The sequence below is a fragment of the Lepidochelys olivacea genome (assembly GCF_965140295.1).
Source record: "Lepidochelys olivacea isolate rLepOli2 genome assembly, chromosome: 7".
Classification (NCBI taxonomy): domain Eukaryota; kingdom Metazoa; phylum Chordata; order Testudines; family Cheloniidae; genus Lepidochelys; species Lepidochelys olivacea.
In genome coordinates this window covers 126,091,028-126,104,214 of record NC_140417.1, presented here as the reverse complement: position 1 = coordinate 126,104,214, position 13,187 = coordinate 126,091,028, and the positions used below count along the sequence as shown (strand labels likewise).

At 57.1% G+C, this 13,187-nt stretch overlaps 2 protein-coding genes across 2 annotated transcripts in view; one reads left to right on the top strand and one right to left on the bottom strand.

The window, feature by feature from the left end:
• Positions 1-822: 822 nt before the first annotated feature.
• GOT1 (glutamic-oxaloacetic transaminase 1) lies at positions 823-9,006 on the top strand. The gene is made up of 9 exons (XM_084633651.1): positions 823-1,008; positions 3,723-3,904; positions 4,748-4,871; positions 5,098-5,210; positions 5,458-5,562; positions 7,222-7,372; positions 7,490-7,655; positions 7,765-7,907; positions 8,365-9,006. Exons 1-9 carry the CDS (start codon positions 891-893, stop codon positions 8,502-8,504), a joined length of 1,242 nt encoding a protein of 413 aa, XP_084489777.1. The 5' UTR covers positions 823-890; the 3' UTR covers positions 8,505-9,006.
• Positions 9,007-11,794: 2,788 nt separating this feature from the next.
• Positions 11,795-13,187, bottom strand: part of CNNM1 (cyclin and CBS domain divalent metal cation transport mediator 1) — a gene marked incomplete at its 5' end in the record, with an annotated part of 61,242 nt that continues 59,849 nt past the window's right edge. Inside the window, one exon of the mRNA XM_084633183.1 lies at positions 11,795-12,578. Coding sequence (XP_084489309.1) covers positions 12,439-12,578 — 140 coding nt within the window. The 3' untranslated portion in view covers positions 11,795-12,438. The remainder of the gene's footprint in view (positions 12,579-13,187) is intronic.

Sequence of the window (13,187 nt, the reverse complement as noted above, 5' to 3'; positions counted from 1 at the left end):
CCCCCCCCGCGAACCCCAGCCGGGGCCCGAGCCAGGCCCCCCCCGAACCCCGAGCCAGCCCCCCCCGCGAACCCCAGCCGGGGCCCGAGCCAGGCCCCCCCGCGAACCCCGAGCCAGCCCCAGCCGGGGCCCGAGCCAGGCCCCCCCGCGAACCCCGAGCCAGCCCCCCCCCGAACCCCAGCCGGGGCCCGAGCCAGGCCGCCCCCCCGAACCCCGAGCCAGGCCCCCCCGCGAACCCCAGCCGGGGCCCGAGCCAGGCCCCCCCCCGAACCCCGAGCCAGCCCCCCCCGCGAACCCCAGCCGGGGCCCGAGCCAGGCCCCCCCGCGAACCCCGAGCCAGGCCCCCCCCCGAACCCCAGCCGGGGCCCGCGCCCGCGCCCGCTCCGGCCCGGCCCCGCGGGTCACGGTGACCCCCCCCCCAGCCCGGCTCCTGGCGCGATTCCCGCCCAAACCCGCCCCCGCTCGCGAGCGACAGGCCCCGCCCCCGCCCCAGCGTTCCCAGCGTGACAGGAACCCCTCGGAGCCCCCCCTCTCCTCCAATCAGTGCAGCCTCCGCGGTTCGCCCCGGCCGCAAAGGGGCCGTCAGCAGCCGCCTTGTGATTGGGTACTGGGGAATCACGCCTGCCCTGCCGCACTGTGATAGGCTATGCGGACCCCGCCCATCTCTCCCGCTTTGTCATTGGGTGTTCATGGACCGCCAGTCTGGGCCTTCTGATTGGCTATCTCGGGTCCTCCCACCCTCCGACGATATCTGATTGGCTGTCCCCGCTCGCCCTCTCCTTTGCCGCTCTGGGATTGGCTGCGCCCGGTCCCACCCCCGCTGGCCGGGAAGGTGAGAGTCTCCTCTAAGCGGCGGCCTCAGTTGACCGGCGCTGCAGCCGCAGGGAGCCATGGCCGCCGGCTCCGTCTTCGCCCACGTCCCGCGCGCCCCGCCCGTCGTCGTCTTCCGGCTCACGGCCGACTTCCGGGAGGACGCGGACCCGCGGAAAGTCAACCTGGGGCTGGGCGGTGAGTGGGGGGGGGGCCGGGCCGCCCGGGGGCTGGGCGGTGAGTGGGGGGGGGGGCCGGGCCGCCCGGGGGCCGGGGGGGAGGGGGAGTGTGTGGGGGCCGGGCCGCCCGGGGGCCGGGGGGGAGGGGGAGTGTGTGTGGGGGGGCTGGGCCGGGCGGGGGAGAGGGGGGGGCCGGGGGGGAGTGTGAGTGGGGGGGATTGGGGGGCTGGTGGGGTGTGGGCGGGGTGGGGGGGAGGGGGAGTGCGTGTGGTGGGGGGCTGGGCCGGGGGGGAGGGGGAGTGTGTGGGGGGGGGCCGGGCCGGGCGGGGGGGAGTGGGGGGGATTGGGGGGCGGGTGGGGTGGTGAGTGGGGGGGAGGGGGAGTGCGTGTGTGTGTGGTGGGGGGTGGGCTGGGCGGGGGAGAGGGACTGGGGGGGCTGGGTGGGGTGGGGGGGAGAGGGAGTGAGTGGGCGGGGCCGAGGGGGGAGAGGGAGTGAGTGGGGGGGGCTGGTGGGGTGTGGGCGGGGTGGTGAGTGGGGGGAGGGGTGGGGGAGAGGGACTGAGGGGGCTGGGTGGGGTGGGGGGGAGAGGGAGTGAGTGGGGGGGCCAGGGGGGAGTGTGAGTGGGGGGGGCTGGTGGGGTGTGGGCAGGGTGGTGAGTGGGAAACTGGGGGCGGGTGGTGAATGGGTCAGTCTAGTGCGCTCCCAGTGGCCCCTGTGTCTGATCCCGGATGGAGGGCGGGTGGCGAGGCGTGACCTGGGCTGATATGGGGGTTGTGGGGGCCTCAGGTCAGCCAGGCGATTGCGGGTGGCTCTAGAAGGTGAGTGACCGGCCCCTCCCTGAGTTGCTTCCTGTTCTCCGCAATGGGTCACCTGAACACTAGCTGTGCTTGGGGGTCTCCCTTCTCTTACCTCTAGGCCCCATTGCCCTGCAGCTGCCCTAGGCCATGCTCAGTGCTCACTTCCCCTTTAGCCTCCAGCTGCTCTGCCCCCCTTTCCATGTGCTAAGCTGAGCCAGGATGCTGGCACCCAGGCAGGCCCTTAGGGAAGGAGGTCTGGGGGGTGGAGGCAGTCAGAAGGCCTGGTGGGCTGGCTCCTTTTCAACACTACCCCCGCACTGTGTGACCTTGGATGGGTTGCCTCCTTGCGCAAAGCAAAGCTGGGTGGGAGGGGAGGCGTGATCTTTGTCCTCTGCACAGGAGGTAGGGTCTAGGCTATCTGTTAGTGTTCAGCACGGTGATGTGCTGGGACAGACATTCCTAGAGATGTGCGGAGGGTTAGCGCGTGTGACCTGCCTTTGTAGGGGTACCTACAGCTCCATGGCTTTGGCGACTGAACACTTCTAGTCAGTGCTGTGCCCTCCCAAGTAGGCTTCTCTACTCAGCCCGTAATACGCCCAGCCCCGGGAATCGGGCAATACCACCCCCGAGGGCAGAATGGACTTCAGTCTGCACAGTTCATTCGGTAAGATCTCTGAGAGTAGTATCAGGAGAGCAGATTAGTGCTAGTGATGACTCTTGCACTGGACACCTGTCTGGGGGAGAACTAATAACTCATCTCACGTCAGGGTGAAGGAACAGTTGTTGAAGGCAATTGTTTTCAGTCTCTAAGGCCCCTAGTTGCCTTGAAACCAGTGCCAAAGAGACAGAAGCCTATATCCTAATCTCTGTCCAAATTCAATCTTTGTCATTCTGATTCCGTTCCATTTAGGGAACAATATGGGAGCCCCCCCCCCCCCCCCCAGTGTCTGAGCTGTAAAATGGCATGGAAGTAGCCCAGACTCCATAATTACATAGTGGGTCCCAGATGCCTGTTCCTTGCACTACACAATGGAGGGGAATTGATTCTAAGATTCAGGCTTGAGACCCCAAGATTCCCTGTTGACACGGTCAGCTCTGCCCTCCCTCCTAAGGCAGATAACTGGAGTTCCATGCATTATGTTGTATATAGACCTTTAGGGTTAGACAGATGCTAAATAACCCATGGCCCTTTTCCCAAGACCTATGGTTTGCTCCAACATCTCTTCATCTCAGCTAGTCTGCAGCTGCTTGTGTGCTATTTTTCCATCTTGCTTTCGGTTTATATGCAGAGGTGGCTGCATTTCCCTGCACATGTGGGCTGGTTTAGAAAGCATTTTGTCCTGAAAGATGCTGAGGAGATGTTATTTCGATTACGGTCGCTCCCTCTTCCCTGTGAAATGTATTTACCAGGTTCCATCAAGCATGCTCAGTGCTATAGGGAATGGACTATAGACTCATCCCTGCTCCACAGAGTTTACAAGCCTAATCCACAGCATGTGCATGCTAGTGAGTGCACTGGATGGTACAAAGGTGGCACTACTATGATCGCTGCGGGTCAGGTGTTTTTGTGTGGGGAGTCTCTGTCCAGAAGCTAGTGTAGTGGAGCTTGTACTGTCCCTTGGTGTTTGGAAGGTTAACAGAATCCTTCTAATCATTTCCTAATTTAGCTTCTTTACTCATGAAACGTTTTGATGGGGAAACTCTGTGTGCGTGTGTGTGGTGCTATGGATTCCAGAGACTGTCTATAAAGGACACATCCCAGGTCATAAGAAAACGTACCGTTGCCCTCCCTGTGGCCTCAGCCTCTGGATCTGAATAGCAATTGCGAGAAGGGGAAAGAGACCTAGTCTAATAACAGTGGGTAAATTTTTCTGGCCGAGGGTCTCCTCGGGACATGTCTTGTGGAGCGTAAGACTCTCCTTTTCTCTCTTGCAGCCTATCGCACAGATGAGGGGCAGCCCTGGGTCCTGCCAGTAGTGAAGAAAGTCGAACAGAAGATCGCCAATGATGCCAGCTTGAGCCATGAATACCTGCCAATCCTCGGCCTGCCTGAGTTCCGGGCCAACGCTTCAAGGATCGCGCTTGGGGAAGACAGTCGTGCTATCAAGGAGAATCGTGTAAGCTCTGGGGGGAAGCGACTCCTTGCTGAGATGTACTGGTGAATGGGGTCTCTGGAGGGGGGAAGATCTTGCCAGGATTGCAGAGTTTGCCCTGACTGGTCTGGCACTGAGCTCAGTTTGCAATCTGCATTCTGGCTGCATGGAGCTGTTGCTGTGAGTGCTCAGAGCTCTCTGAACAAGCAGGTTTTGTGCTCCCATCTGGAGGCTGAATACCAGAAACTGATAGGAAGATATGGGTCCTGCCACCTGATGGTGAACAGTTCCAGAACTGGCCAGGCAATTGCCCTTGGAGTCTGATGGGAAGGGTCAACAGGTGTGACAGAAACAGCTGGAACCTGCCGAGGCCAAAGGGGGTGTGAGAAATGCGAGAGAAGCTGTTTAAGGAAGGGTGACAGTAGGATGGAAGCTGGGGGTAGATGGGGGGTGATTTAGGTGTGTTAGTGCATCTGATGGTCAGCTCTGAACTATGTGGCTGCGATATGAAAGTCCAGGTTGGCCTGGAAACAGGCACGCTGATACCATGGTTATGGGGCCATATAAGGAGCTAAATGGTTAGCAGTCAGTGAGGAGCAGAGCCTGCCCCATATTGCAGAGGAGCTGCTGCTTTGATGTCAGGAAGCCTGGCCTAGGAGGCACTGTCCTGGAATGTGGTAACGAAAGGGATCTGCCTCAGATTGGATGAGGCGTGCTGAATTCCTGGACTGCGAGGGGTTGATCCCTTTAGTAATTGGAGGCCAGCGAGGCTCATCTTACTCTGTCCCTTTCTGATGTTTCCACATGATCTCTGCACTGGTGCCATCTGTCAGTGGCAGGCTCTTGGTGACCCTGCCTGCCTTTCAGGTAGGAGGCGTTCAGTGCTTGGGTGGGACTGGTGCTCTTTGCATTGGAGCAGAATTCCTGCGGCGCTGGTACAATGGAACCAACAACACAGCAACTCCTGTCTACGTCTCTTCTCCTTCCTGGGGTGAGTGCTGCAGCATGCTCACGCTTACTCCTCGCTGGTGGGTAAGGTGGGAGCCAGGCTCTTCATGCTGGGGCGGGGGAGTGGGGTGTCATACAAACAAGGGAGAGGTTCACCCCCTACCCCATGGGCGGTGTGGCGGGAGGCAGGCTAAGTCAGGATTGGAAGAACTGGCTGGCTCAGGGGCAGCTCTCCAATGCAGATGGACTGATCTGATCTCTCTCCTCAGAGAACCATAACTCTGTGTTTGCGAACGCTGGCTTTAAGGACATCCGGACCTATCGCTACTGGGATGCTGCTAAGAGGGGGCTGGACCTGGAGGGGCTCCTGGAGGACATGGAGGTGGGTAAGAGTGCCTTGGAGAGGAGATCTCCTGAGCTGCATCCAAAGGCACCAGCTGCCCTAGTTTCAGATCAGCCAGGCCCTTCTGTGCAGGAGCCGGCCAGTTTCTTGCCTTGGGGTAACTGGAGCAGGACTGGAACCAGATCTCTGTGGTTAAGTCCAGCAGAGCGGCCAAGGCAGCTGGTGGCTGACTGGATGTGGGCCCTCTGCTGTGTGTGCGTGTGACTGAGAACTGCTTTTTCCTCAGAGTGCACCGGAGTTCTCCATCTTTGTTCTGCATGCCTGTGCGCACAACCCAACTGGCACAGACCCCACCCTGGAGCAGTGGAAACAGATTGCTGCTGTCATGAAGGTATCAGCACAGAGGGGACTGGTGGGGAGAGGGCTGTAGTGTGGCCAGGGAGCAGAAAGCCCTTGAGCCAACCAGAGCACAAACAGGACGGTTTTGTTCAATATCTTCATAAATGATCTGGAGGATGGTGTAGATTGCACTCTCAGCAAATTTGCGGATGATACTAAACTGGGAGGAGTGGTAGATACGCTGGAGGGGAGGGATAGGATACAGAAGGACCTAGACAAATTGGAGGATTGGGCCAAAAGAAATCTGATGAGGTTCAATAAGGATAAGTGCAGGGTCCTGGAAGAACCCAATGCACAGCTACAGACTAGGGACCGAATGGCTAGGCAGCAGTTCTGCGGAAAGGGACCTGGGGGTGACAGTGGACGAGAAGCTGGATATGAGTCAGCAGTGTGCCCTTGTTGCCAAGAAGGCCAATGGCATTTTGGGATGTATAAGTAGGGGCATAGCGAGCAGATCGAGGGACGTGATCGTTCCCCTCTATTCGACATTGGTGAGGCCTCATCTGGAGTACTGTGTCCAGTTTTGGGCCCCACACTTCAAGAAGGATGTGGATAAATTGGAGAGAGTCCAGCGAAGGGCAACAAAAATGATTAGGGGACTGGAACACATGAGTTATGAGGAGAGGCTGAGGGAGCTGGGATTGTTTAGCCTGCAGAAGAGAAGAATGAGGGGGGATTTGATAGCTGCTTTCAACTACCTGAAAGGGGGTTCCAAAGAGGATGGCTCTAGACTGTTCTCAATGGTAGCAGATGACAGAACGAGGAGTAATGGTCTCAAGTTGCAGGGGGGGAGGTTTAGATTGGATATTAGGAAAAACTTTTTCACTAAGAGGGTGGTGAAACACTGGAATGCGTTACCTAGGGAGGTGGTAGAATCTCCTTCCTTAGAGGTTTTTAAGGTCAGGCTTGACAAAGCCCTGGCTGGGATGATTTAACTGGGAATTGGTCCTGCTTGGAGCAGGGGGTTGGACTAGATGACCTTCTGGGGTCCCTTCCAACCCTGATATTCTATGATTCTATGACTCTAGACTCTATTTTGGGGAAGAGGGGGGACAAAGCTGGGTGAGGAGTGGGAGAAAGGGCCCCTCCCCATGAGGAGGGGCCAGTGAGTTGCTGGAGGCTTAGGTAAGAATGAGGAGGGGCTGGGACCAGCAGAAGTCTGCTCTTGGACACCACAGGATGTTTAAATTGCCCCAGTTGTGCTTGTGCTGCTAACTTGCCTTTAATCTCCAGCTCTGTCTGGTACAAGGGCAGTCTTTCTCTCTCCTGGGTGCCCAGTAATATCCCCTCCTCTGTCCCCCAAAGAACACACTAGCCAGATAAAGGGGACACCTCTGTCCTTCTCCCAGGTAGTGTGTGGGGCAGCTGCTGCTGTTTCCTTGCCATGACCTTCCTCTCCCGTCCACTGGCCTGTGATGTGACACGCTCACCACCATATCTCTAAGTCTCCCTCTTCATTCAAGTTCTAATGGCAGTGCTCCAGTCAGGCTTGAAGGGGTTCCCACCCTGCCCCAGATTCATGCTGACTCTTAAAGGACTTCCCAGCAGATCAGCCCACCCTGCTTGGGTGAGGGGAGGGGGCAGAAATCAGGACAAGGGGTTCTTAGGGGTAGGGGCGGGGTCTTGCCTCTAACTATCTTCCTGTCTGCAGCGCCGGTTCCTGTTCCCATTCTTTGACTCAGCCTATCAGGGCTTTGCCTCCGGCTGCCTGGACAGAGACGCCTGGGCCGTGCGGTACTTTGTCTCTGAGGGCTTCGAACTCTTCTGTGCTCAGTCCTTCTCCAAGAACTTCGGGCTCTACAGTGAGTATCTGACCCTGCAGATGGGGCCAGCCTCCCTGGGTTTGGTGGGTGAAGCCTGCCGGGCTGTGGGGCACAGGGGTTGGGTCTAGTGGCTCATGTCTCCATGTCTGTCTCCAGATGAGCGAGTGGGGAACCTGAATGTGGTGGGGAAGGATGCTGACAACATGCAGCGTGTTCTTTCCCAGATGGAGAAGATTGTCCGTGCCATCTGGTCCAACCCTCCCTCACAAGGAGCACATATTGTGGCTACCACCCTTGCCTGCCCGCAGCTCTTGACTGAGTGGTAAGCAGTGCTGGTGCCAAAACAGGGTGGTGAAGGGAGGAGCTGTCATACCGGGGCATGGATGGACATGGCTGAATCCCACTACCGGCTCACTCTCTCCCCTGCACAGGAAGGACAATGTGAAAACGATGGCTGATCGGGTCTCGCTAATGCGGTCAGAGCTCAGGGCTCGGCTCCAGGCTCTTGGGACCCCAGGCACCTGGAATCACATCACTGAGCAGATCGGCATGTTCAGTTTCACAGGGCTGAACCGTAAGTATCAATGAACCAGATGCTGTTGCGGCAGGAGGTGAGCTCAGGGGCCTGGAACTGAGTGGGGTTGGGCTGCAAGAACCCAAGCTGGATTTGCTAAAGAACTTCTCCAGTGTCTTTCTGGGGTGCAGTCTTGGGCCTCTAATGGGTAGTAAGAAAGTCTGGATAGAGCAGTCAGCACTCCTGGCCTGATCTCTACAGCACCTCCTGCTGGGTCTGACCAGGACTGGAATAGCTTAGAGTTTACTGAACAGCCAGTGCTCCTGCTGTTCTCTCTACTGCATCTTTTGCTGGGAGAGGCTGGGTTTGGAGTAGCTCTATGCTTTATTTCACTGGCCAGGTCCTGAACCCCTTCTCTCCATTCTGAAAGCTGATGAGATGCAGCACTGAACTGCACTCTGGGATTTCCAGGTCTCCCACATGGCTGACCTGACTTCTTTCTCAAATGTTTCCCCAGCTAAGCAAGTGGAGTACATGATCAAGGAGAAGCACATCTACCTGATGGCCAATGGACGCATCAACATGTGCGGCCTGACCACCAAGAACCTGGACTATGTGGCCAGCTCCATCCACGAAGCTGTCACCAAGTTCCAGTGAGGAACACAAACCACTGAACTCCCATCTGAACCCACCAAAGCAATAGTGTGTAGTCTCTGTTCCCTGCTTATAACTCACCTCTGTCACACCTGTTAGGGTTGGGGAATAGTGGCTGTATCAGGGATATCAGTCTGCCTGCATCTCTGAAAGCCCCCTCATAATACCGGCCAGTGCCCTCCTGGGGCTGGTGACAAAGTAAGCCATCTCATCTCATTTAACTGACAGCAGCCATATGCACTGGGACCCAGACATCTCAAAGCTGCCTATTTCTGTGCAACCAAATAGACCCAATATAACCAGTCAACTCCTGTACAGGTGCAGTGCATTGTGGGATAGGTGCCCAAATTCTTGGGGCCCCTTGTCCTGTCTGTGGGTTGGAGGCACTGTAAAATTTCAGGAAGTGAGGCTATTGTTGGCTTTTGCCTCACACGAGCAAAGAGTGTGATTGTTTGTGTCGCTGCTTCTTTGTGTTGCTGAAAGAAAATAAACCTCCATCTCCGAAGGATGCCCTGCCCGGTGCTTTGTCTTGCTGCCTGCGCTCTGTGTCTGCATTGCTGGGTAACCGCCTAAACTGGCATTGACGTGCCGGTGGCAGAGGGAAGATGGACATGACCTTGCATGGCCAGACTCTTAACTATTGTAATAGGCTCCAGCCTTAGTCTGAACTGCTGTGGGGTGGACTCCTCTGCCCATGCCCCCCCCCCCCCCCAAGCAATAGCGGCCAGCCCCACGATCCAAGGCTTCCTCTTATTTTAAAGAGACTTGTCCAAGCGTTCATTCTTTGCTGGTGTCTCATGGCTACTTTCCCTTCCCATTCACAATTGCATCCCCCTGGCAACTACAGCTACTGACAGGGCAAAATGCTACTGGAAAGTTCTGATGAATCCAAAATGTGTCCTTGAATAACTAATTCACTCCCCATGTATCTCTTCTGTTCCTGTTTTTTTGCCTGGCTTTCCTCCACATGTGTATATCCATGTTCACCACTTGGTGAGATGTTGCCTAGACATTTGATCATCTCCTCCACAGGGGACTTCTTCTCTGGATCATAGCCCCTGTCCCACGGGTGGTTCCATTCCTTCTGAGTAGATCCTATTTCTTCTCATGCAGCAGTTACTGATGGAGGCCCATGGGCTGCATCCTCCTCATTCCTGGCTGCAATTACAGGCATCTGGGCACTATGCCATGGAGAACCAAGACTCCTGTAGAAGCAGTGGGAGACGAGGAGAGCTAGGACCATCCAGCAAACCATTTCTCTGCATGTGGCCAGCCAGTGCTCCGTGGACTAGTTTAGGAAATGCGGATGTAGCCTCTGAGCAGATCTTCATTCAGAGCAGTGTGACCCATCTGCTCTTTCCCAGGGCTGAGGAAAGTTCCCTCCATCACAGCAGAAGGTCAGGTCTGGAGTTTAGCCACTCTGCTGGGTTAAGCTCACTTTGTGGAGTGGCATTTGTAAGTGTTGTGCTGCTTCACAGAACAGCACCGTGTACACACTGTGCTGGAAAGGGCACAAATTGGGGGGTGTTCGAGAAGTGGGGTTGCAGGGATGCACCGTCCAGCTGCAGTGTTTGAAGCACAGGAGTGGGAACTGGACAGCCGTACTGTGACCCTTGGCAAGTACTTAACCTCTCTGTACCTCCTCCCCACCTGTAAAAGGGAAAGGAATTCTTCCCTTCAAAGGAAAAGTGCTGTTGAGTGCAGTGCACAATGCACCCTTTGCTGTATCACAGTTCTTGTTTGTGCCACAGGATGTGTGTGTGGAGGGGCCTTTCCTTGGAGGCTCCTGTCCCGTGCATGACTTCTTGTTTTCCTCCCCCTCGAACTCTGCTGAGCCAGATCAACAGAATCTCTACCATGCAGCTCCCATGGCTCTGTTCAGAACTCAAATTGCTGCACTGATTTGGGCCAAATGTGGCTCATCTTGGAGACTTGAAGGGTGGCTGGAACGTCCTGTATTTCACTTCTCAGCTATATCTCCAGCTGTGGGAGCAATGGAGGGAGAACACCAAGAAGATGCCCTGTGTAGGTGCAGCCCCTACTGCCATGCAGGTGCTCCCCCATTAGTGAGGCAGGCGTGACTGGGAGGAAGCAGGGGCCTGTGCAACCGGGCCTGCAGAGGTAGGGTGACCAGACAGAAAATGTGGAAAAATTGGGACGGGTGGGGGGTAATAGGAGCCTATATAAGAAAAAGATCCAAAAATCGGGACATCTGGTTACCCTATGCAGGGCTCTCTCGCTGGGGCATGAGGGCAGCGGTGCCTAAAAGCTCATACGGCTTCCATTTGCCTTCTAGACCCATCACGTTTTGTGTCTCTTAGTCTGCGACAGCCACAAAATTAATCACAGCCTTTCTTGGCCACAGCACTGGCAAACAGGTTCTTCACCCAGTCTGCAGTCTGACATTAAGAGGATGGAGTAGCTACTTCTCTGGCTCTACACGGTACTTTAGAGATGGCTAGTTTACATTTAATATTCCCTTCAGTGCCATGCTTTCACTACACTCTGTTAACGCGTTAGTCCTGCAGAGCCCCCTGAGAAAAGGGCTTTCTCCAGCGTATGCTGGGCCATGCTCTGTCTCAGAGCTTTAAATGGCCCTACAGGGAGGCGGTAGCAGAACCCAGGCACCCTGACTCCCTCTCCTGTGTGTTAAATCATGTGATGGTCTTACTGAGCGTGGGGAGGAAGTGTGTCCAGTGCTTAGAGCTCAGGGCTAGCATTCTGCTCTCTATGTGCCTGCGTGTTGCTGTGGGGAAATCCCCCTCCAGGGCTGCCTCCCCCCTTGCAGAGAGAAAAGCTTTGAATACAGCCTTCCCCAGGGCCGCCTGAGCTCAGGGGGGAGGGTGCCAAAGTGCTACAACGAATAATAGGAGCAAGGGCAAGGTGGAAGAGAGTGTGGGGCAATGGGCTGGCACTTAGAAAGGGAAACCTGAGGCTGAATGTGAGGGAAGGCTGCTTGCCAGGCAACGTGACTCTGCACCAGTCTCCTGGGGGAGCGGGAATCTGCCCCCCAGGCTGGCAGCAGCTCTGAAGCTAGCAGGCTTAGCACTAAGGGGGCTGTTTTGGGGAGAGGGGGATTAGGATGCAGCTTGTTCCGCTGCAGGCAGAGCGGGCTCTCAGGTTGTCCATGCTGCAGGCAGAGGTTGCTTTCCCCTTCGTGCTGGTAACTACTGGGGAACGGAGCAGCTGCGCCATGCAGCAGCGAGGCCCCCCATCTCTGTGGGGAAGAGATCCTGGCACAGCTTGGGCTGTTACAGCAACTGCTGTTGCGTTGGCCCAGACAGAGGCGGAGCTGCTCGCGGAGGGATGGCTTTTAATGTAAAGTACATTGTGTTCAGCCTCTATAGCAGCGATTTAAAACTCTCTCCCATTCCGATGTCAACACCTGGCTCTGAGCTGAGGCCTCTCACAGGGCCATGGTGGTTGAAGCACAGCTCTGAGCTTCCCTTTCCTGGGGGGAAGGGGACAGATACACTCAGCACTGGGCGGGGCCTGAGGCCCACAACTGGCTAGTGCCCGGGTTGGGGCAGTGTCTGTGGGATGGGCAGTTCAGTGCTCCCAGGGGCCAGGCTGAAGTGCGAGGGCAGGTTTTGACTGTCATTGCACACACGTGCAGCAGCCTCCTGAGTGTCACACTGGGTGTGGTGGGAGGGGACAGGCACTGCCCGGAGCATGGCACTCCTTGGGGCAGGAGCCACGTCTCGTTATGGCTGCAGTGCTCAGTGCTATGGGGCCCTGATTCAGAAGGGGCTGGGAGCTGCTGTAAAGTATTAAATGATGCTCGGGGCCACCCCTTCCTGCTTCTCGCAGCAGGGGAACCATGCCCCAGGCACTGCTGCTTCTTCCTCTTCTCCTCTTTGAGACGGAAAGCCGGGCAGGAGCCGGCCACGTGCCCTGACTTCCTGGCAAGTCCAGGGCTGCCACCTCTGCTTCAGTCTCACCCGGGGGCCTTGCTCTTCTCGCCTGGGGCTCTGCGCGTGTCCTGGAGGGAGGGCAGGTGTTGGGTGGGCCGGCAGCGGCGTGCAAACCCGCTGCTGTTGCACATGACCCCCTGCAGGACGCGCTCAGGCTGCAGACCTGAAAGAAAAGCAGCTGTTTAATGCTCGTCGTTCCCCCTCCCTGCTCTCCAGAGCCCCCCCGGGCCTCCCACCCTCCTAGTGCCACCCTGAGCCAGGCTGCAGGGTGTAAAGTCTCAGGGCCTGCATTCAGCAGCTTGGGGACTCCCTAAACGAGGACATGGCAGGATCCCATACAGGCTGCACCTGCTAATTCCATAGATCAACCTGCCTGAGAGCAGCTTTCCAGAGGGGCAGACGCTGGTTTTGAAAGCATTATGGATGTGTTCCTGTTGGGGTGGGGGGACTCTACGCCGCCCCCCCCCACATGGAACCGGCACCAAAAGACCCACTGGCCTGAACAGCACCGCCAGGTTCAACACACCGCCCTGTCTCCCGTGCCGCTTTGAAGACCACACCCAGCACCTGGACAGACAAGCTACAGCCCTACCAGACTCTGGCAAGGGACAGGCAGGGCTTACTGCATCCAGGCTTTCGCCTGCTCAGTGCAGGAGGGCAGAAAGCCCCAGCCCTGTAGTGGATGGGGGGGAGGGTCTGAGAGGGTTGATGGTACCTCCTGGCCAGCTTTTCAGGGCCTGCAGCATGTGCCCAGGGCAGAGCAAGGGTGTGT